Consider the following 23,950-nt stretch of genomic DNA (forward strand, 5'->3'; position numbering starts at 1 on the left):
ACGGGGGAGGAAAATGGAATGGTGGAATAAAGCAGCTAGGGCAAGTTGTGTTTCTGGAGAGAGAGAGTGCATTCTATGACCCTCTTAACTATGTGTAAGAAGATGTGCAAAAATGATATGTTTTCATAGTCCCAGTGAAGCCAGCAAGGAGAGAGATCTTAATTTATTTTTAAAAAGAACAAGTCAGGGCTTTGAATTCACGGGAGACGCCAGGCTTGTCCTTAGGTTTCCTGTGACTTTTGGCTGAGAGCCTCCTTGCAAACATGAACAAGGAAGTCCCGAGTTCTCAGCTGACCGCCGTGTCCGTGTGTCCTACTTGTTGGCAGAGGAAGTGAAGAAACAGCCAGTGATCAATGCAAAAGTGGGGACACTTAAGAGAAAGCAGCAAATGTGGGACTTTCTGGAACAGATGCCCAAGGACAACCACAAAGACATATTCACTGCAACGCCCTTTCAGAACAGAAAGACAAAAGTAAATATTGAATGGGTCCTATTCTGTTTTATAGACCAAACCATTGCATGGACTTTGGGGTGGGGGGTGTTCTTTCTGAGCCAGTGCTGAGCTTCAGATGAGCTCAAAATCTTAGTAGGACTTTGGAAACAAACCCCCATGTGTCCAGAGCAAGACCACATATGCAGAGGGGTGTACACCCCCCCCCCCGCTACTTTTATACCTTCCCCTTAAGAACTCCTGGGCACCCAATGGGATCTTGTCCACTGCTCTAGGGCTGCAGCTTGCTGTGGGTTGGGTGAGTTCATGAGCTGGGATTGGCTTGTTTTTCTGTGCGCGAGTAGCTGAAAAGTAATTGCCAACTCAGTGACCGTGTGTGTCATTCTTGTGAGGGGCGCTCTTGCACTTCAGCCATCTTGGGCCCTGGGGGGTTTTCCTAGATAGAGGCCATTGGCCTCAGCTCTGTGCGGTTTTCCCTATTCACTCCCACTTTCTGCAACACGACATCCTCTTCTCAGACCTCTCCTTCTCCCAGCTGCCCATCCGTTTGCTTCCTGTGCCAGTTGGCACCACCCACCCTGCTCCCTCCCGCCGGTTTGCCGTTGACCTGGAATCTCCCCACCCCCACCCCGCACCCAAGCCTGCAAGTCCTCAGCCTGCTCATACACCTTTTCCGTTCCAGAGGGCAGAAGGGAGAGTTTAGTCCCTGCCCAACTAACACCACAAAAAAATGTGGAACCTGCTGCTGCTGCTGGCAGACAGAAAGAAAACTTTGTCCTGCTTGGAATAACACAGCTGTGATCTGTAGTTGCCACAGTTCCACACAGTCCAAGAGGAAGATATCTTCCAGCTCAAAGACAGCAACCCCATCACCCCCTCGTCTGCCATCTTTCCTCCAGTGAAGACCCCACAGTGTGACCACATCAGCCCTGGCATGCTGGCATCCCTGGACAGGTGGGTATTCTCCGGGGCAATTCTTTTGTGAGGATCCTTTTCCAACCTCAGACCTGTGTTCAGCCCACTTGAAATGCCACGGGTAGGACGGTTAGACTCAAGGACTCAAGGCCTGATGCTGATAGGACAGTGTCAGCTTATTGCTTTGGGGCAGAGAGGAAGATGCAGACGGTGAAGCAGTAAGGCTGGGGGAGGGAGTAGAAAGGGCTGGAAGGAATACCAAGGATCATCTAGTCCATCCCACCTGCTCAAGGCAGGAAATTCACAACTACCCCCCCCCCCCCCCGGTGACCGCCTGCTCAATGCCCAAAGGAAGGGGAAAGCCTCCAGGATCCCCGGCCAATCTGACCTGAAGGAAAATCCCTTCCTGACCCCAAAGTGACGATCAGCATTACCCTGGGCGTGTAAGAAAGGGCCCCGAGAGCCGAGCACCAGCTTATCTTTCCATGCCCTCCCTCTCCTGATCTGTGTTACATTCATATTGAGTCGTCATAGCTGTCAGGGGGCCATCCAGCCTCTCCTTAAATACTTTCAAGGAAAAAGGGCCCACCCCCTCCTGGGCCTGGGGAAGCCAAGGGCACCAGTGGTTCCGTGACCCTTCCCAGGCCCCTTGAGCCGCTGCCAGCGGCACAAACGAGCAGCTGTAGTGGCCACAATGGCTGCCGCAACAAGTGGAGGACCAAGCTGCCTTCCTCCTTTGGCCAGTTGGGGGGTTTGTATTTCTCAGGAAGAGGCCAGGAATCTTCCCCTGCATTGATTAGGCAAGCACCATCTTCCCCAACCAAGGAAAGGGACATGTTTTGTATTCACAGGAAAGACCATGACAAGCATGTCTACCGTCTGCAAAAAAACCTCAAAGGCAAGGAGCAGAAGTGGAAAAATGTGAAAAGGAAGTCGGTAATGCTTCCCCCTTTGTGTATTAACTACTCTGGCTGGCACGTTTCCTTGGCCTTTCGGCTTTGCTAATCAGCCCTGGCATCAGGCAGCTCTCCAGTGCCCGTCTTGATCATCATTGGCAAGGGCCTGTTCGTTGGGTCTTGCTGGGAGTAAAGTACTTTGCCCTGAGGTTGGCTTTAGGGTCATGTAAATTTTCTCTGGTAATCTTCCTTCTGGGTCCTCCTATAAGCAGGGTGGGAGATTAATTTTTTTTTCCCCCTTCAGCCTAGGGCTTGCTTTAGTACTCCAACCTCTCGAAGAACGAACATCCTTACCTACAATGAAGGTAAACTCTGCTTTCTGCTTTCACATCAGGCCTCTAGGAAGATCAGTTGTCACTGTTTTTCCCAGTGCTACCCAGGCCAGGCTTGTGTTGGTGGGAAGGGTTTGCCGGGGGGGGGGGGGGACAAACTGAGCCTCTGAGAAGTCTCATCCAGCTGGGAGCATGTCCAAGAGGCCCTGGCAGGACAGGGTCGCATAATGCCCAAGACTTGAAGATCATGTGCACTCCCCGAGTACATTCTTGGCTGTCAAAAGGAAGCTGCCTTGGGTGGGATGGCGCTCTCCTTCTAGAGTTGTGTGATACCCAAGATGTCTGTTACTGCATGGGTCATGGCAGGGAGAGTCACCAAATTCAGGGCCTTAATCTCCTGGGCCCTTATAGATCAAACAGAAGACAAGTCTGTCACTGAAATCACCTCAAAAGGTTACAAGCAAGGTAACATGCCCCAAGTTAGAAAACTTTTGTCGTGAACATCCCTTAAACTTGATGTACCAAGCAGAACCCTGGTTGAAAAGGTAGACATGCCGCCCCCCGCCCCCCGCCGGAGAGCCGTGACTGGCCACTGCCCTGCAGCCGTCAAATGGCACATCTTTAGGGAATCCACCTGCTTAAAATACAATTTTCTAACAATTTTCAGTAGCTAAAACCCAGGGTTGTATTCCCCCTCCCCCACCACCGCCTTTATGCAAACACTGCCCACGAAAGCACTGGAGAGATTCCTCCCTTCTTGCGGTCCCTGTGAAAGCGTCTTCACTTGGATCGAGTGCCGGTGTTAAATTCTAGTGTTTCTCCCCGCCGGCTGGCTACCAGTGGATCACCTGAAGACGGAAGGGGTGCTTCCCAGTAAACGAGCCGCTCTCCTCCTGTTGCAGGGGCCCCACCCCAGGTGAACACACGGCATCTTTTTCCAGGCGAGGGAGGCGCCCAGTCTGATGAAGAGGAAGACGACGACGACTTGTATTTTTCTACCTAGCTGGCCTTCTGCCTCTTTCTGTGCCCGGCGCCATTTCTCCGAGAGTTCCCAGTCACATTCAGACAGATTAGGGTTTTTTACGTCTTTAATGAATTATGAAGCCAAGATGTGGGTTCCTCTCTGGAGCTGCCTTAAGCTGCAGCCCTGTTCACATTTTTGCTGTGAAGGAGTCCAAAAGACTGTCGTGTGTGTTTCTGTGTGTCCTGCCCTCCCTTTCTTCTTATCCCTTTTGACCTTGTACTCATTCCCCCTCAGGGTGGGGGAGGGCCAGAGAAGCATCCACTGGGACAGGCTAATTGTTTTTAAGCAAAATAAGGTTTTAAAGAACTACTGTACAATAAACCTCCCTGAGCAGTTTGTAATATCAAAGGATTTCTTTTTGTATTTTTATATTAAAGTTGGATTGGCAGGTGCTGGATGGAATTGCAGATGCTGGTGTTTGGGAGGTAAAATAAAGAAACGCAAAGTTGGGTGTTTTAGGCACGAAGTGCGAGGGAAGTTGTCATGCTAGAGAGCTTGGCCACGCTGCTTCTGCGGTCCCTCACAAGACCCTGAGAACCACCCCCACCCTCTCATCATTGCACTGCTTTCCTGTTGGCATCCTACCCTTGCCCCGAAAGTGCCCCGCTGGCAGCCCAGTGGCGCCTGAGTCCAAGAGAAGGCGCTAGTCTTGGCCCTTCCTACTCAAGGACCGCCTCTCCTGCTGCGAAGGCAAGTGTGTTAGTGCTCCTTCTCCGACCACAAGAGAGAGAAGATAGCCCTCAGGCAAAGCACATCCTTGCCTTACTCGACCTGAACTGGAGCCCACACCTCAGCTCCCTGCACTTGCAGTATTTAATGGTACTCTGAATACCAAATGGGCAGTTCTGCCTCTTGCCAAAAGAGCTGGAGCTTTTTCTGTGAACTGTGAACAACATCAGATTTATAACACTATTATTTTAATTTCTTTTCAAGCATTTCTCTACTGCCTTTCCAAATAGGGGCAAACATAAAGTATATGTACAGTATTCCAATTTTTAAAAATGCTACTCAGAGAAGACAACAATAAAGGGAATAAGAATCTCCCTGGGGACGGAGTTCCAAAATTTTGGTGCCATGACCAAGTAGGTCCTTTCTCAGGTTGCCACCCATCTGGCCTCAGGTGCCAGTAGCCACCTGGCCAGTGTAGACAGGTACATTCATATGCTGGTTGGGAAGGCAGACATTCTTTTTCCCCACTTCTGATGCGGTTTAGTTGACCTTTGCAGGCTCATTTAAAAGCCTAAGGGTCATACTGGATTCAGCATTGCTGCTAGAGAAGCCAATTAATGCAGCTGCAAAAAAAAAAAAAACACGCCTTCCAACAGTCTAGCCTGGAAGATGGCTCCTACCTTGACACAGCTGATCTGGCCTGCAGGATCCACACCATGGAGACTTGACTACAGTAATGCACTCTACATAAGTCTCCCCTCGCAGTCAACTTGGATCCAGTTGACTTAGGCTTATTAGTCTGTAGTCGCAAAATAGTAGAGTCCAGTAGCACCTTTACGAGTAACCAACTTTATTGTAGCATAAGCTTTTGAGAACCACAGTTCTCTTCGTCAGATACATCTGACAAAGAGAACTATGGTTCTCAAAAGCTTATGCTACAATAAAGCTGATTAGTCTTAAAGGTGCTACTAGACTCTTTACTATTGGTCAACTTGGAGACTCCAATAGGTGCAGAATGCCACACTCGATTATAATCAGCAGCTATGTGGAACATGTGTATTACACCCATTTTCTAGTCACTCCATTGGCTACTCATCAGTTACTGAGGTCAAGTCAAGGTTTTCGCTATCACACACAAAGCCTTTCCTGGCCTTTGTCCCTCATCTACGGTGTTGCCTTCCTGTATCCCACCATGGCAGCTTCACTTATCAGAGCAGGGCCTTCTGCAGGTGCCATCCTACAGATTGGCAAAAACTACTGCCCCGCTCAAAACAATGCATCCCCCTGGACTGAATCAAGATCTAGGCTCCCTGGCTCATGACCAATGCTGAGTTCTCCACACCCACCACCCCTCTGCATACCCACCCTATTCAATCACGCCTGCCATTGTCATTCAACGGCTATTATCATTCAGCTTCTGCAATCCTTCCACTCTCCAAGATACAAGGACAAATGGACTTACGTTCTAGCTGCATCTGAAGAAGCAGGCTATGACGCACAAATGCTCCTACCCTACCACAAATTTTGTTGATCTTGCAGGTGCTACTGGACTCTTGCTCTTTCCTACATCTGCCCTTATGTGTACTTTCTCTGGGGTAGTCCCCATCTTATGGAATGGCCTGCCACTCCTACCTTTCTGCAAACTGCAAAACAGAATCACTTAAGAACACTTTTAAAAATAGGTAATAAGCCTAAGCTGTGAGGAAATGGCTTCGAGAGATGCAGTGGAAAGGGATAGGGACTGCAGACTCAACTACTGTGTATTTTCTGTTGCTCTTACAGCAGAGTTTCCACGACGTTTAATATGTCAAATCGGATACATTTGGTTTCAGCTGTCTTCAGAGTTATGCGTCTTTTCCAAATTCCTGCTATCCGCACCCTATTGTATTGTTTATTGAAAGTCCCAGCCGTTGATTTACTCTGTGAAATCCACCTTGAGTATCCGTGAGAAAGGCAGACTATAAAAATAAATAAGGGGGAAGGGGTTCCTGCGCTGGCCCCAAACCACACAGGGCTTTGGGGGGACACAAAGCTACTTGCATTGTTGTATTGTCGAAGGCTTTCACGGCCGGAGAACGATGGTTGTTGTGGGTTTTCCGGGCTGTACTGCCGTGGTCTTGGCATTTGTCAGACTGCACAGGGAAGCCATTGAAATTCACAAGCATAAGCAAAACTTCAACAGGAAAGAAGAAACCTTAAGAATGAACAGAGCATGATGGTGGAATACATCGAACAGAGCATGGTTTCCAGTTCTGAAAAACATCAGGCTAACAAAACACTCTATACCCGACAATAGCCCTGCAGAGAAGATTAGCACATCAAGCACCAATCCATATGCAAAAGAACCTCCTCAGGATACAGTGAAGCCTCCCGCCATTAGCATTCCACACCCTGGGAAACTCTTACAGGATGACTCAGCTCAACCCCACCCCCCCTGAGTAGATACAAATGACCTGCCAACATCTTTTCCACACTGTGACACTGAGAGATCTCTGTCTTTTGGTGCTACACCTCTGAAGATGCCAGCCACAGCTGCTGGCGAAACGTCAGGAACTACAATGCCAAGACCACGGCAGTACAGCCCGGAAAACCCACAACAACCATACTTGCATTGTTCTCCGTTGTTCCGCTCTGTCCTATCCCAGTGAGGTAGGCTAGGCTGAGTGGCCCAAGGTCACTCCACAGTCTTTCACGGCAGCGAGACTTCGAGCCTAGGCCTTCTCCATCCTGCTCTAGCCCCTGCAATACACAACGCTCTGGTGTGTCAAGGAACTTGTTAAGCCCCTTTTAGAAAGGGGTGTTTTCTGCCCTCCCTGTCTCTGCTGACATTCTCCCCAAAGTGGAGCCAAAGCAGCTCACTATGCTCTCCAGTCCTCAATTTTGTGTTAACAACAACCCTGTGAGGTAGGTTAGGTTAAGCTTGTGACTGGCCGAAGCTTCTGTGGCAGATTGGAGCTTCTAACCTGGGTCACCTTGAGCCTAGTTTGACTTGCTAACATCTACACCACACGGGCTCCAATAGGTCAGGAAGTGGCTAAACCTCCTTTGGTTTTAAACAGAGGGGCTGCTTTCTACCCTTCCTGCCTTCTGCCTGCACTTTCCTGGCTCCTCGTAAGTAAACACTTGCTTCCATTGCAAATGCCGTAGTGATGTTCTCCTTTCCTTCATTTTTGGTGCCGTAAGTCCCACCATCATCTTTAGGTCGGTGGCCATTTTTGAGACACCCAGCTTGGTGTCTCAGCCTGCCCAATGTGTCTGTGCCAAGCAGCCATCACAACAAAAGAGAGTGCTGTTTAAATTAGTGACTGGACTGCTTTCACTTAGGAAGACAAGCAATGGCATGGTAGCCACTTCCCTGTGGTGCAATCCTACCCCATTGTTCGAGGGTGTAAATATCAGGATCATACCGGCAAAGAGGACTCACGAGTGCCCTTTGGTTATACTAAAAGTCTTTTTTTTTTAAGTCTAGAACATTTTTATGCTTCTTCCAAGGATTTCAGGGAGGCATACCTGGCCCTTCCTGGTAAGTTATGCCTGCCACAAAGCACTTTTACATCCATTGCAAATATGGGGCCGGTCTGACGATAGCCCTAGACTGGGGTGTCCCAATCTCTTGTTTTGTGCCCTGCATCTCTCCCCATCGGCCTAAGGTTGGTGGCCAGTTCTGAAACACCTGGCTGCATTTTCTGATCAGTTACGCCTGCCACATGCAGAGGAAATGGGTGGGGTTGAGGGTGTCACAATAACCCAGGCCAGGATGTTCTGATTCTATACACTTTGGGCATTGCAACTCCCACAAGCATCCTGAAGATGGAAGCCAGTTTTGAGACCGCTAGCTTGATGTTACGACAAGCTATGCGCATCATGGGCAGACAGATACAGGATTTTATCATGATAAATGTTCAAAATGTCCTAAACTCTGTTACGGTACAGAAAGATGGAACATAACTACCCCTCGCCCCCAGTAATAATACTCTGGTTGGTGGCCCCTATAGGCAGGGGCTACAGTGACGGTTTGTTTGGCTAATCCTGGTCATATTATGCGGCCCTAGCCTATGGGAACAGCACAGAGAAAACAAGAGTACGATTTCCTCTTAGCCTCTTTAGCATGTCGTAAACCACTGTTTTGTTTTAGCTTCTTACTGCTCTGACTTTCTTCTCTTAGCCAAAATGCTGATGTAGACATGCGCCTACTAGGGAGTTTCCACGCTGCTGAACATGTCATGTAAATTAGCTATGCTTTGTTCCAGAAAAAGATCATCTCTGGGCTCAGCTTTATGCTTGTTTTTCAAAGTTGCTGCTACCATACCTTACTCAAGAAGAGTCCAGTAGCACCTTTAAGACTAACCAATTTTATTGTAGCATAAGCTTTCGAGAATCAAGTTCTCTTCATCAGATGCCTGATCCGAACTGGTCAAATACAGAAGAGGAGGGGAGGGGAAAGAAGGGGACATATATCACAAGAGGACAGGATGCAATTAGTGTGAAGGCAATCAAAACATTCCTTTGCTTGTAAATGTAAACATCTCCTTTTGGTGTGGAGTCAGTTTGCCGTGTTCGTTTGCCGCAGTGAAAGTATCCAATTCCTATGTAGTATAAGCCCTCGATAACCACAGCTCTCCCTGCCAGCTGCATCTGACAAAGAGAATTGTGGTCCCCAAAAGCCCACACGTACTCAGGCTGAGATAATTGACAAACAAAGCCCACACCCCTCCCCTCCTCTTCTGTATTTGACCAGTTCGAATCAGGCATCTGATGAAGAGAACTTGATTCTCGAAAGCTTATGCTACAATAAAATTGGTTAGTCTTAAAGGTGCTACTGGACTCTTTTTGATTTTGCTACTACAGACTAACACGGCTAACTCCTCTGGATCTATGACCATACCTTACTGTATCTCTTCCACTGAATGTCGTAGCCGTTGTTCATTTATTGTACTTTGCTCAGTGAACGTCCTCGCTGTTAATTATATTGTGCTTTCACGTGCACTGCGTAATCCGCCTTGGATCTCAGTGAGAAAGGCAGACTAAGAACCACCATATAACACCACAAAACCAACAACAAAACAATAATTCAGGCTTTTCTGGATCTGGCTGAGGTCCAGAAAAGATTTCCAAAACACGGAAAGGGGAGCAAGCTCTGGAGCAGGCAGGATGGAAACTGGGCTACTGCTCCCCCCAGAGTATTTGTCTTACTAAATTCGTAGTCTTGATAGTACAGCAAGCAACGAAGTAACTCACCCTGGATTCTCTCCGCAGGTTTTGGAGTCTTAACTGGGGCTGGAAAGACGGACTTGGGTCTCTGTACAAGTTGAAATATTGTCTAGTTGTTTGCCAGAAAGCCATCACTTTTTATAGGAAAAGTAGCAAATACGCTCCCTTCACAGGGGGGAAGAATGGGTCCAAGAGGACAGGTCAGGAAGGACCAGATTTCAGCTGCCATTTCAAGCAGATGGTGAACAGCTGGAGCAAAGGATGGGCCTAGCCCACTGCGAGTTTTTAGGTACAACATATAAGCAGTCCAGCGTCACTTGAGCAGGAGGGCTGGCTCAGCAAACAATCATTTGAAAATGACCAACGAAATGCTTGTTGCCCTTCTTCATTGGGCTGAAGAGCAAGGGAAGAAAGGGCAAAGTATTTAAATTGCCAAAAAACTATGAGCAGCATCCCACAAGGTGGCAGCCAATCTCCTGTGCACCCATCCTTTCCCAGCCCCCCCAGAAAGAGTGGCTTTTCCAAACTCTGAGGGATGATGCCTAATGTGAAGTATGGTGCAACGCTGACGTGACTGAACCACAGCACGGTTCTAAACTAGAAGGCCCTTCCCATCGGTCTGCTGCAGCACTACCACCTTCAATTCTGCACTCCCTTTTTCCTACCCTTCTTTGGGTATTGCAGAGCTTTCAATAGCACAAGGAGGACTCCAATCTGGAAAGCCAGGGTTGATTCCCCACTACTCTGCTTGAAGCCAGCCGGGTGACCTTGGGTCAGTCACAGCTCTCTCAGAGCTCTCTCAGCCCCACCCACCTCACAGGGTGATTGTTGTGAGGATAATAACAACACACTTTGTAAACCGCTCTGAGTGGGCTTTAAGTTGTCCTAAAGGGCAGTATATAAATCGAATGTTACGTTATTATGTTTCCTGCTGAAATCATCATGCACTGTGGAAGGAGAGGCATTCTTTTTCTCAGCTCTCTCCACTCCTTCCACTTTTTCCTCTGGGTACAGCAGTCTTTGTTCTCCTCCAACCGGAATCACTATAATTTCACACACAGGTTTTTACTATTGTAATGACTCTTCAAGAAAGGCACTAGCAGTGGGGTGAAAATGGACCGGGCAGACCCCACTGCCTGGGTTTACTGTGCCTGTGCCCATCATGTGTAGCATGCCCAGTGTGGAAACATTAAACCCCAAAAGTATCTCCCGGCGAAAACTGGCCCTGGTTCACACACTGCAGAGATCAAAGACTCCCCTCCTTCCAGGGTAAGTCCCCCCCCAGAATTGTCCTTAGGAGCCCCAGAAGAATCCAGCTTGAGTGCTGGGGGATTTGGTGTTACTACGAATCATAGTAACTGCGCGTTCCTGTGGCTCTAAGCAGGCTACTATCACGACTGGTCTCAGTCCCATCACTGAGATCCTCCTCATCTCACCCCCATCTAGTCCCGTATATGTGATGCCTGCACTTGTTCCCATTCAGACAACTGCTCTGCCAGCACCAGCCTTCTCCTACTTCAGAGTTCTCCCTTCAGTCGGATGTAAGGTCCATCCTCCCGTGAGAACAGTCCCTGGACTTGAAGGAGATCCCTTGCCCATTGCTTCCAATGAGGATCTACAATACTAAATGGGATGGATTCCAAAACACCAAGATACAAAGGGAAAACTCCCAGGAACCCCTCAACTGTATACTATATATATCAAAATTTAATTACACTATCATGATCCAAATGCAAAGATATACACAATTTCATACAGTGTTACAATATTACAATAACTCATTCCATAAATACAGTCATATATTATACATTTCCAAAGTGCTGTAATAGACAGAAGCCAATTCTGTTGCACAGTTAAATCCTTTCCTATGCCAATGGCTAGAAAGGAAACAAATCACTATTTGAGTCCAAAGAAGTATAAATTCCAGATAGCTGCAAATTTCATAGTAGAAAATCTAGATGGCAAATTCCGGAGTACACCATCCGGGTCCCTCCCCGGTTCTCCTGGTTGTTGGCAACGAGCCCGCCAGCTAAAACTGCTCGTTTCGGATTCCCTTCTTCTCAGCCTCCTTTATATACATAACGTCCGAAGTCACAGTCTCCAACTTAATGTGCTCACAGCTAGGCTTTCTCCTTCCAATCAGTGATAATACACAGCAGGCTGAGAAGAAGGGAATCCGAAACGAGCAGTTTTCCAATGAGGATCGCCATCTGTATGCAGAACAAATACTCCAGAGGACTCGTTCCCTTGAGAGCCAGTTTGGTGTAGTGGTTAAGAGCGGCAGGACTCTAATCCGGAGAACCAGGTTTGATTCCCCACTCCTCCGCTTGAAGACAACTGGATGACCTTGGATCAGTCATAGCTCTCTTAGAGCTTTCTCAGCCCCACCCACCTCACAGGGTGATTGTTGTGAGGATGATGATAACATACTTTGTAAACTGCTCTGAGTGGGTGTAAAGTTGTCCTGAAGGGCGGAATATAAAGCGAATATTATGGACAGCTGTCCTCTGTACGAAACCAAGGTTTTCCTACCCGGTTCTTAGTATTCTTCATTCATCTTCACTCGGTCTGGTGGCCCTTCCAGTGCTGTGGGGCTTCTTGAATCTCTTTGAAGGGATTATGTTCACAACCAGCCTTGGCTCTCGCATTTGCCCCCATACTGGAGACGATCAAGAGAATGTGAAACATCAAGCGAACAGCCAAGACAGCCACTTCCTCTCCAAATCCCTCGTTTGTTGAGAAATGAGATACGAGGTGCTCGTTAAAAGCCACAGAGCAGTACCCGTGTTGGGGATACCCGTGCAGGGCTTTACTCCTGCCACTTCCTAATTGACAAGAAAGGGGGGGAGGCTGCAAAAGGCCCGTTTTAGGAATATGGGACCCAAACAAAGGTGTGCCTTGACCTGGATAGCCCAGGTGAGCCTGATCTCATCAGATCTCAGAAGCTAAACAGGGTCGGCCTTGATTAGTGATTGGATGGGGGACCTCCAGCAAAGACCAGGATTGAAGAGGCAGGCAATGGCAAACCACCTCTGTGAGTCTTTTGCCATTAAAACCTTACCACAGGTCACCAGAAGTCAGCTATGACTTTAGGGTACTCTCCACCAACAACAAATGTGTAAAGATTTGCATGGTGACTCCTAAGTTTTTTACTCTTATTCCAAATAAATTATTGGTTTGCTGTTAATCTAAATGATGTTTATTTTCCACATTTCCATTCATCCGGAATATAGGCAGTCTCTGCAGTTCCCATTTGGATGAGCCACTCCTTGGTCCGTTTTTACCAAATGCATGGCAGTAGAATTGGCCCATCTTTGTCTCCAGGGGTGTAACCTATTCCTCTACCTGGATGACTGGATTTCAACAGCCTGTTCTGCCAGAAGCAGAGGACCACTTTAGGAATTTGGGAGGTTAATAAGCTTGCAATGTTAAGACATTGTCAAATACAAGGGTTGTTTTAATGGAAGCAACCAGGGCTTTTTTTCAGCTGGAACGCAGTGGAACGGAGTTCCGGAACCTCTTGAAAATGGTCACATGGCTGGTGGCCCCGCCCCCTGATCTCTGGACAGAGGGGAGTTTAGATTGCCCTCTGCGCCACTCGGTGCGGAGGGCAATCTAAACTCCCCTGTCTGGAGATCAGGGGGCAGGGCCACCAGCCATGTGACCATTTTTGCTGAGGGTGACTTTAAACTTTTAAAAACTGCCCCTTGTTCCAGCTGACCCAAAGTGACATCATTGGCCTTGGGAGCATGCGTGCACTTTGCACACACACGTGGTACCAGGGGCACCACCTCCCACCAAGAGTCGCCCCCTGTGCTGGCAACCCACTGAGTTCCACTACCTCTTTTCCCAGAAAAAAAGCTCTGGAAGCAACCAAAGACTGTACGACTGCTCCAGCAGTGTCTTCCGTCCCCCTCTGTTACTGGGAACTCCTTCCAGCAACAAACGTTCCATGGAGCCTTGTTCCACAGCATCTTCACCCTGTCCTCTAGTGACCCTTTTCCCACCCACCTTTTATACTAACTTAGCCTGCTGAGTCATGATTGGTAGGCCTAATAATCAGCTACATCTCAGGCTCATCCCCCCCACCCCCAGTCCTTTAAGAGGCTGAGAGTAAGAACAGAGAGCAGAATCAGCCCAGAGCGATTAGTGAGCACCTTCCAAGGGCTGGAAGAGCAGCCGCCTGAGAAACGCCATTCCCAGGCCGCCTCGAGGCTCTTGCACGTCTCCACTACACAGCCCCATCCCAGACTCTCTTCAGACCATCTGCTGCTCACTTTCTGGCCTCTTCAGCTCTTGTGTTTGTTGGAGTTGTTGGGTCAAATCCATTTTGGTCCCTGCACAGCACAATTTGTGGAGAAAGTCCTGGACTCCACCATAGCTCATGCATTTCTCCCAAGGACCTGAGCCTGGGCTTTTCCTCCTCGTTTTCAACCAGCCCTTTTCCTTCAGAAATTGTTGAGCTGCCACCCGCACTGCGGTTCCATTCCTTTGCCTTCACATGAGGCTGTTACAGAATTGGTTTCTTAGAGCCTTCAGGCCTTGGTTCATTCTCAGCACTGAGTTTTCTCAGTTCCCTTTCCTGGTGTAACCGTTTCTACGAATGCTTCTTCCTTGGGTTGGGCTGTTCATTGAATGGTATTTATACATTAATGTGCTGGACCCCATCGTTATCAGTTATGCCCTGGTTTCTTCTACAGCTCTTATGCAAGACCAGGCTATACAAACCTAGAACAACGTTCTGCGTAAACAAAACAAGGATACTGCCTTTCTTCTGTGACTCAGAAGCAAGCACAAGCTGTAGCCCTTTGGAATTGGAGTCCCAGGAATCGTCGTGTTCTCAAAGCTATTCTTATTGCTGCTGCAGACAATTCCCTGGTAGATGCAGATCCCTGAGGACCAACCATAAATGGTTCCTGTGAGAGCGGTACAGCCAGTGTTTTTCTGGTGGGGCTGCCTTGTCGGCTAATCTGTTTGGTGATAGGCAGACCGTTCAAGGTTATGTTGCATTCTGGCTGATGTTCCTTGCCCATTAGTGCTTACAGCCCGATCAACCCTAACCCAAGATTCACGGGCTGGTTTCATCTAGGTTGTCCCATTTACATCCGCAGTGCTGTTACTTGGGTCTTGAGCCTCCATTCAGCACAATTTGCTGGACGTGAATTTCAGGAGCGGGGAGAAGTTTCTTCATGGTCTCTTGAGAGTCTCACCCTGCCTCCTTGGGTAAATGAACTTGCCCCTCTTGGCGGGCGGGGGGGGGGGGAGGCACTCAGAGGTCTCAGAGATGCAAACAGGCTTGCATTCACCAACACCTGTGGTTCATCCGGGCATAATCTGTGCCTGCACTGAAGACTACCCAGTGAGAGCAACCATCGCAGGGAAGGGCAACCCTGTGTTCCTTGCTTTCTTTACTGGGAAGTGTTCTTTCCTCTGTTCAGTCATCCTGCCCCGTTGTCCATTTGGTGGCTGCCCTGCGTTCTCCTCACCTTGCTGGCTCCTCCTTGTTGGCCACTTAACCTTCCTCTTTTGGCCTCGGCAAAACGTTGTCCTGTTTCATAGAAACCTTTTGCTGCAGGCCCTTCCGTGATGGCGACAGGCCAAGGGCAAAGACTGCTGCCCAAGTGCTTCCATGGGGGACCAGGGCTGATGGAACAGCCGCCTGCAGAGGGAAACAGGAGCCTGCACGAGACTCAAATCTTGTTTCAAGGAGTTTATTTACATTTATGTATTTACAAGACAATCAGGCAATAGCAATAAAGTGCATCTGTTTGATCCGGCGGCCAGCTCAGATTTACAGCCGCTTACGTGATCCTCTCAGGTAACATCTGCTTGTCAAAGCCATAGTGGATGTAGTGGTAGACCTCCTCCGCCTTCTGCTGGCTCACCTGGGTACGGGCTGCCAGCTCACCTGGAGAACTAGAGAAGGGCAGAAGGGGAAGGGATGATGAGTCTCTGCCACAAAACACAGAATAAGGGTACACGCTGCTCCGGGTAGCTGCAGTGGGACACATAATATGGCACATTGCTATCTCCTAGTATCCTGGGGCTACAGCAAGAGGGAAAACAAAGAGTGAACGTTCCTTGGGGCGACCCACATGACTGCAAAATAAAAATAATAAAACAGAAGCTGCAATGGGAATGCAATGCAATGTCCTGTGGGAGGGGTGCTGGTTGTCTGTAACCCCAAATGCTCTCTGAAACAGTCGTCTGCCATTATCAAGGAATCCAATTCTGAATCCACATAATGGGGACAGGGAAAATATTTCTGCAAACCGGGGTCAATTTAAAAATGTAAAAGGAGGGGCAAAAGAAAAATAGTCCTCTATTTAAAATATTTATAAATAAGCCTTCCTTTCTCCTGAGTATCTTAGGACCCAAGGCAAGTAACAGCAATGTGAAATCAATTTTATAAAGCAAAATTTAAGAACAGATATAAACACACATTAAAACCAATAGAAAAACAGTTCATGCCCTGCCCAACCACCAGTGAGTATTCCCCTTTTGCTCAGGCTGCCCACAAAGCCCTTTGGAATGGCTGTTTCTCCTCCTCACAAAAAAGCCAGGACGGTAGGAGCCCCCAGCCTCTTCCAAGAGGTGGTTCCAAAGGCACCGGGGGGCAGGGGGGCACTGAAAAGGCTCAAGCCTGGAATGGTGTCAAACACTCTTTAGTCAAGGGGCACTGCCAGTAGACCATGCAGGGAAGAACAAAGCTGCCGCACCAGAACACACAGGGACAGGCCGCCCTTCAGATATGGGGGCTTTAAAAGTGGACCTAGATATTAACCAGCAGCCAATGAAGGGAGCTCAGGATAGGCATGGGCATGGTCCATCAACTAGCCCCAGACAACGAACGGGCTGCCGCACATTTTCAAATGCCAAAATTTCACACGATCCCCCAATGCAATCTGAGCAAGTCCTCCCCAAGCGTCAGCCCTGCCGCCCTGGGTGGGGGTATCCCACATCCAGCCCACCACTGCCCTGGTTCAGGGCCTCTGAAAGCCTCCTTGGGAGTAGATTAAAGGGGGAGAGAGAACTGCAGGCAAGGACACTGGAGCCCAAAGGTTCTCGCTGACCTCAGCCAGCATTTTCATGCTGATGTTAAACAGCATGGGAGATCTTCCAAGATCCATCCCTGCAGGGAGAATGGGAATAACCGTGGGACTAGCCCCAGACAACGAACGGGCTGCCGCACATTTTCAAATGCCAAAATTTCACACGATCCCCCAATGCAATCTGAGCAAGTCCTCCCCAAGCGTCAGCCCTGCCGCCCTGGGTGGGGGTATCCCACATCCAGCCCACCACTGCCCTGGTTCAGGGCCTCTGAAAGCCTCCTTGGGAGTAGATTAAAGGGGGAGAGAGAACTGCAGGCAAGGACACTGGAGCCCAAAGGTTCTCGCTGACCTCAGCCAGCATTTTCATGCTGATGTTAAACAGCATGGGAGATCTTCCAAGATCCATCCCTGCAGGGAGAATGGGAATAACCGTGGGACGGTGCCCCCCCAGTTCCATCCTAGAGAGACAAAAGGAAGGACTTCTTCTCTCAATGCCTAACTGGCTTGTGGCCAAAGGATGCAAGGATGGCTGCTCGCTCAGATGCTCTCAAGAGGATTCGACGGGTCACCGAGGGCAGGCCCATCCATGGCCACTAACTATGCTAAAAATGAAATGGAACCTCCACGCTCCGAGGCAGTAAGCCTCTGCCAGGCACCAATAGGCGGAGGGGCCTAAGCCTCTGGATGCTTGTGGGCCTTCTACAAGCGTTGGTTCGGCCACTGTGTGCAAAGGGATGCTGGATAAAGTGGACCCTTGACCTGATCCAGGCGGCTGCTTGCAAGGTGGTCCAAAAGAAAACGCAGGTCAAGGGTATCCCGCTTTGCCAACAAGTCCAGAAGAAGGACGGTTCCACACTCCTGGCACTTCTCAGGCTGCAAGGATGACCAAGGCCAAACAATATGAGACGGCGTCTCTTGTACACTTTTTTGGACAGAGACCATGGAATGCTCGTAGGTGCAGGACAATCCCCCCCCCCCCATGCGCTGTTTCCTTAATGTAAATTCTACTCCCCTCCCCACAAACAGTCGGGTATCTGAGATCTTCTTGGCAATAAGCCTTACACACCAGAGGCAATGAGAACGGGGGGGACCCCATCCCATGGGCCTTTCCTATGCCTCCTCGGCCATCCCCTGATCCCGGTGGCCTTCTCTCAAAGCAACAAAACTGCAGCTGAGGGGGGGGGAGAGAACTGTGCCCTCTTCCAGAAAGAAACCCCAGGCTTGAAAGTAAGCTTGGAACAAGCAGGAGGGGGCACTTCCTGACAACACCCAGATTTAAATCGTGGAATTCACAACCACTGGATAGACTGAGAACATTTTTCAAAAGGGTGAGATAATCACTGAGAAGTCCAGCAACAGACCACCCACCATTCTTGGCAGGGGGCGGGGGACTGCCCCCTTCCCAAATCTTGTGACAGGCTTCAAGCTGTCCCGCTCCTGCCCAAGGCCGCCATCGCGTAACCTCACCTGTTTGCCGCCTCTTTCACAGAGCGGAAGCAGTGGCACAGGGCCAGAGCCATCACGTAGCTGACGCAGGGCATGCTGAGGTAGAAGTGGAGGGCATCTTGGCTGGGCCCTTGCACCTCCGCAGGCACAAGGATGGCGGCGTTCTTGCGTCGCTCCACCAGGGCCAGCTCTTTCAGCAGCTTGGCCGTTTCCTCCTGGCAGGAGCTGAACAGCACTCGGATCCCGGCCCGGAGGAGGGCTGACAGGAGGCCGTCGTAGTGCTTGGTTCTGTGGAACCCTTTCTGGGCCTCTCCTGAAATGTTGAAGCACAAAGATAGACGAGGCATCTCCAAGAAGCCAGAGGAGCGCTCTGAAGATCTCGTGTTCTCGTGTCCGTGGGCCAGCTGGGATGGGATTCACAGCTGGAGGCCCAGATTTGGGGACCCTGCGGGGCTAGCCATGCCACTGTCTTGCCACTACAGAGGTCATGCCCTGACCTGGATAGCCCAGGCAAGCTTGATCTTGTCAGATCTCAAAAGCTAAGCTGGGCCAGCGCTGGTTAGTACTTGGATGGGAGACCACCAAGGAAGTCTACGCGTCATTATGCAGAGACAGGCAGTGGCAAATTACCTCTGTTCATCTCTTGCCTTGCGAACCCCAGCAGGGGTCGCCATAAGCCAATCATGACAGCGCTCTCCACTACCAATATAGATCATGACCTGTTATGTATTATGAAAAAAAATCTTTTGTTTCCGCCGTCCGAATGCTCCAAAAATTGTTTTTACTGGTGTTGGTAAAGGGGGCGGTTTCTTGTCTTAACCTTGCTCGACTCAGCCACTAGAACTCTCTCCTATTGGCTGGCCTCTCTCCCTGTTCTCCCCCCCCCTTTGTTCTAAACACTGCTTGCTGCTCATGTGGTTCAAGGTCTGCGCTCCAGCTTGCTAAATGAAAGCAAGCACACCCTCTCAGTTACCGCCTCTCTTCTCAGCTCACAGTTGCCTCCATTCCTCACTAAAGCAAACAGTGAGCAAAGCAGAGACACTTGGAGGGCTGAGGGAAGACCTGCCAGGCCACGACACCAACCTGCTCTGGCTCTCTCCTTCTCAATGATCACACAGATCCTGTCAAACTTGCTCTTCAGCTGCTGCACCCGCTGGACCACCTTGCTCCTGTGTGTGCTCTTCAGCAGCTCCGTTTGGCACCTCCTTTCCACCGCCAGCCGATTGCTGACAATGTAATCGCAGCTGCCCAGGGAGCACACCTGAACCTTGATGCCGTGGACGGCCCTCAGAGCAGAGATGACATTGAGTCCAGAGGAGATCTCCCGACTGTCCGCCAGAATGCAGAGGGGCGCTGGTTTCTCCAGGGAGCCAAGGGGCAGCCGCGTGGAAGCAGAGGAGCAGCGTGAAGAGTCCCCTGGCTGGAAGCATCACAACAGAGCATAACTGACCAGGCTTAGATCAGCATTGGAATGTTCAGGACTGGCCTTCAGTGGCAGCATGCCTGAGAGCCTCGGCTTGCATCTGGCCAAGGTTTCTAGTTCTAAGCAAGGCAGACAGTTTGATATGCATTTTAACATTTGCATAGAAAACAGAAGTATCAGAAAAGCGACGCAGCATTTTAACCCAGTTTTGACTTCAATAAATGCTTCTGGCCCTCTGGGCTGCGGACCCATGAACAATGTACATAAGTACAGGTTTCGGTGTGCGACAGGGAGCAATCACCTCTCTCCTTCTTGGTTTCCAGTTGCTTTCTCTTAATCACACCTTTCATTTTCTATCACCTCCCTGCATTTTGCATTAAGCAAAACAAGATTGTTACTTGAAAACATTTCCCTCTCACTTATTCTTTAAAAAGCTCTATCACGCTCAAAATACCTCCAAAAATGCACTTCAAACCAGTAATGGGCAGTCAAATCTCAAAGCCAATGGTTCAATAAGCACACAATTACGAGGAGACTGGTGGATCAGGACCAAGGAACACGAAGCACAGCACCCAATCTCCTGCAGGAGCCATCTCTTCCCTCCCATTTCCCCCTGATTAAAAGCTGAAAACTTCACCTCCATGAGCAAAACCAAAACTATAGAGCCACCGTAGCATAGTGGTTAAGTGGCTGGGCTGCAAATCAAAACTCTGCTAGTTCCACACCCACTAATGCCACGGACTCAGCAGGTGGTCTTGGGTAAAAGCCACTCCTCTCGGCCCCAGTTCTGCTGTATTGTGGGAATAATAATAACACTGACTTTGTTCACCGCTCTGAGTGGGCACTAATCTGTCCAGAAGGACGGTATATAAGCACCCGGTTGTTATTATTATTATAAAACATTTCTCCTGCCTCTGAACTACACTGCTCTTAAACACTATATTATTTATATTATATAAATTCCAGATTAGAGCTCTGCTGCTCTTAAATACCACGCCAAACTTAATCGTTTTTTTGATGAAGGGCAACCAGTTTGGGCCAGCTTCCCTTTCTGACATGTTAGTGCAGAGCCATTAAAATGGCAGGACCGTCCAGTAATAATTCTCTGATAGAAATATTCTGTGACATCAGAGATGGAGCTCTGCTTAGGATTGGTTAGATCTGGCTATGGACTTTTTCTGTTCCCATTTTGTAACACCTGGAGTCCCCCCAAGACCAGTGGGCCAGCGGTCAAGGACTCCTCCACTATCTTGGTTCTGCAAGGAACTCTGTACATGCTCTGAGGGACCTGCTACAACCTAGATAACCTAGATAAAGGCTGCAATCCTAAAAATGCTTACATGGGAATAAGCCCCCTTGAATAAGATGGGACTTGATTCCAAGTAGGCCTGCTTAGGATTGCTCTGAAAGTGTACTTAGCCAAGTTAGACCAACGTTATTGTTTTATTTGAGAGACCATGTGCTGTGTGATAGTGTGCTTTCCCCTGGATTTTGTATTTTGTCCTCCTTTTGAATCCACCCCCCCCCCTTTCCCCTTTTTTCCCTATAATAAACCTTTCTATAAAGGCGTGTTTGGCTTCCTTAGTACAATATATTTATCTGGGATTTTTCTCTGAATCTCTTCCCTATGTGCCAGACCGTTTGTGCACTACCTAGTTCCGTATAAGATATTTTTCAGGGTTTACTTTATTATTTTGCTAAGACGGAGCTGGAAGGGCCACTTCTCAGCAGATCAGTCTAGATGTTCTCAGGAGATCCCTGAGTGGTGGCCAGAGACCTACCAGGGTGCCTTCCAGGGAAATCTGCATCGCAGGTTGTTCCCAGCAAGGAAAGCCCCTTCCCTCCTCCCTTTTCCTAACCATAACACGGGGCTTTTAAAATTTCCTAAGTCACCTGGAGCACCTGCAACTATTTTATTCATTATTTATTTAAAACAAATAATGAATAAAATAAACAGTTGCCGCTCTTTACCTCTGGAAAGCCATTCTTCTTTCATCCAGGCTTTTAATTAAGGAGTTGATTCTTTAACATTGTTTTTATAGCCAGACTCTAGCCTGAGACTATTTCATAAGCATCACTTGAAACTGCTAAATGTTTTGCGCGCTTTGTATATTCTGGCTGGGCTTTTACTGTTTGTGCTTTTTATGATTTTTATCGTGTTTCACTTCAGGAGCTGCCACAACCAAGTGCCTTTAGGGGCAAGAAGGGAGCTCTGACTCTCGAAAGTTCCCACCCTGGAAATCTAGTTGGTCTCTAAGGTGCTACTGGACTTGAATCTTGATTTTCCAATCAATTAATAAATAAGTGAAGCACCTTGTGAGGTTGTGGAATTCCTTCTCTGAAGATTCCCAAGAAAGGCCTGAACAACCTCCCGCCAGGGATGCTTTTGAGGTGAGGTCTCTCGTCTCCAGAAAAGCTGTTCAACCCTTTCCTGCTCTTCGACCCCACTAGTCTAAGCACCTCACAGACGCTTGAGAGAGGAAAGTCCATACCTTCAATGTACTCTGGAAGTCCCGGCCTCGTAGCTCAGATTTGCCTGGATCTCTGCACTGAGGCTGGAAGTCCAACTCTTCTGCCAAGGAAGCTTTCAGGCCTAGGAGTATCTGGGCTCTGCTCTCCTGGGGTGGATGACGCTGATTCTCTGGGCTGGAAATTCTGCGGTGGCGGGAGCGGTCCGAAGCCAGTGATGGGACTAAATGAGAGCCGGCAGCAGTGTCACCGTTGGGTAGTGATTCCACCAGCTGCTCAGAATCGACCCTTTCTTCATCTTCACTAGAACTGTCCAAAATCCGAACCCGGGAGGGTTTTTCCCGCAGCAGTGGCCTCCCAGAAGGCTTTTCTGCATGGGTCTTTTCCAGCTTTTTCCTGCGCCGGGTACAATACTGCTTTCTCCCGTCTGCAAAACTCTCCTCCTCTAAGAGGTCAAAGTCGAGACAAATTTCCTCCCCTTCACTCGAGCTGCTCTTGGGTTGACCCTCCTCCTCGTCCTCCCGGACGCAGAAACTGTCCACTAAGTAGCTCTCATCCTGCTCTGGAACCTGGAAAGAAAGTTGGGCCCAGGCAATTATTTGCACTCATCTTAAAAGGGAAAGCAGAAGAAGGGAGACCTGCAAGCCCGCTCTACTTAACGAAGCCAAGAGCCTGTGGCCACAGACCTCACGGGCACTCCTGACTTGGCACTCAGCCCTGAAGCAGATCTTTAGAGGTTTGCATTGCCCCACTTGGGGACGGCTCCACGCTTGGGTTTACAAATGTGTGCAGCGTCTCACAGGGATTTGGGAAACAAATGCCTCCTGGCGTATGAAGTAAGTGTCTGGTTCAGCCGGGAGTTTGGGAACTTTTAAAAAAAAAAATTGGAAAGAGTGCTCAACAAAAAGGAATCCAGAACTCACCGATCTTCACTATGGAAGTTGCTGCAATTGGCGAAACTCTGAGATGCGCTTTTTGGGGACTGGAGGCATTTCTGGGGCTCCAAGCAGCGAGTTCCTGATCCGCTTTCCCGAGTGAAAAAGTTACAACCAAACGGCCCCCGTTTATCCTTTGACAGAAGCACACTGGACCCAGTCACAGCAATGAACCAGCCTTTGAATGGGAGCTGCCAAATGGATCCTTGCTGTGATTTCATCAATCGTTCCCTCCCCAACAAGGTTTCGGGGGTGGAGGTAGTACAAAAACCAGCTATTCCACAGCCTTGGCGGAACAGCGGCGCCTGAAGAAGGGAGCTCGGACTCATGAAATCTTACACTCTGAAAATCTTGCTGGTCTCTAAGGTGCCGCCGGACTCAAATCTCACAGCACGGGCACATCAGGACAAATCCTCCCCCCCCCCCCCCGCTCCTTGTTTGATTCTCTACCTGTGAGAAAATGGCTGCCAAGTCACACGGCTTGCGCACCATCCTGCCTTGCCTGTTGCCAACAGCTGGGCTTCGCACAGATTTCAGGTAAACCGCTTGCATCTCAGATTCTGAACAGAGAAGAACAAAAGGAGTCAGGCAGAGGGAGAATTGGAGCGGCAGGAAAATAAATGCTCCATACAGGGGCAGCCTGCACTTTACTGTCAGCTTCATGCCAAAGATGCTTTAAATGGTCTCTCATGTAATCAAAAAGAGTCCAGTAGCACCTTTAAGACTAACCAATTTTATTGTAGCATAAGCTTTCGAGAATCAAGTTCTCTTCGTCAGATGCATGGTACATAAACTGGCCAAATATAGAAGAGGATGTAAAGTCTGCTGTGTGTAGAGGAGAAAAACAAGAGGACCGCACCAATTACAGAGATAAAAAAGCAGGCCAAAACGCCCATGGTGCAAGTAGGAAAAAATATTTGTTCATTCAGATTAAAATTCCCTACACCTTTCACCAAGAAGACGTCTTCAAGGGAATCTACAACACAATATAATATACAGTTATAAAGCCTAGCGTTCCCATAACTAATTTATAAAAATTATAAACAAAATATAAAATCGGATCTAATATATCAAAGGTACAGTTAATAATAGTTAAAACACAACTACTTGAAAAAAACATCAAGTGC

The 23,950-nt window shown here is 48.8% G+C and overlaps 2 protein-coding genes across 2 annotated transcripts in view; one reads left to right on the forward strand and one right to left on the reverse strand.

The window, feature by feature from the left end:
* MIS18BP1 (MIS18 binding protein 1) overlaps positions 1 to 3,954 on the forward strand; it is a 28,362-nt gene extending 24,408 nt beyond the window's left edge. Inside the window, exons 13-17 of the mRNA XM_054971714.1 lie at positions 327 to 472; positions 1,260 to 1,405; positions 2,218 to 2,302; positions 2,567 to 2,627; positions 3,497 to 3,954. Coding sequence (XP_054827689.1) covers positions 327 to 472; positions 1,260 to 1,405; positions 2,218 to 2,302; positions 2,567 to 2,627; positions 3,497 to 3,597 — 539 coding nt within the window. The 3' untranslated portion in view covers positions 3,598 to 3,954. The remainder of the gene's footprint in view (positions 1 to 326; positions 473 to 1,259; positions 1,406 to 2,217; positions 2,303 to 2,566; positions 2,628 to 3,496) is intronic.
* An 11,259-nt stretch (positions 3,955 to 15,213) lies between these two features.
* Positions 15,214 to 23,950, reverse strand: part of FANCM (FA complementation group M) — a 70,164-nt gene continuing 61,427 nt past the window's right edge. The window contains exons 19-23 of the mRNA XM_054971715.1: positions 23,274 to 23,383; positions 21,912 to 22,457; positions 19,080 to 19,416; positions 18,018 to 18,309; positions 15,214 to 15,414 (exon numbers count right to left, since the gene is read on the reverse strand). Coding sequence (XP_054827690.1) covers positions 15,300 to 15,414; positions 18,018 to 18,309; positions 19,080 to 19,416; positions 21,912 to 22,457; positions 23,274 to 23,383 — 1,400 coding nt within the window. The 3' untranslated portion in view covers positions 15,214 to 15,299. The remainder of the gene's footprint in view (positions 15,415 to 18,017; positions 18,310 to 19,079; positions 19,417 to 21,911; positions 22,458 to 23,273; positions 23,384 to 23,950) is intronic.

Source organism: Eublepharis macularius, chromosome 2 (assembly GCF_028583425.1).
Source record: "Eublepharis macularius isolate TG4126 chromosome 2, MPM_Emac_v1.0, whole genome shotgun sequence".
In the NCBI taxonomy this organism is placed as follows: domain Eukaryota; kingdom Metazoa; phylum Chordata; class Lepidosauria; order Squamata; family Eublepharidae; genus Eublepharis; species Eublepharis macularius.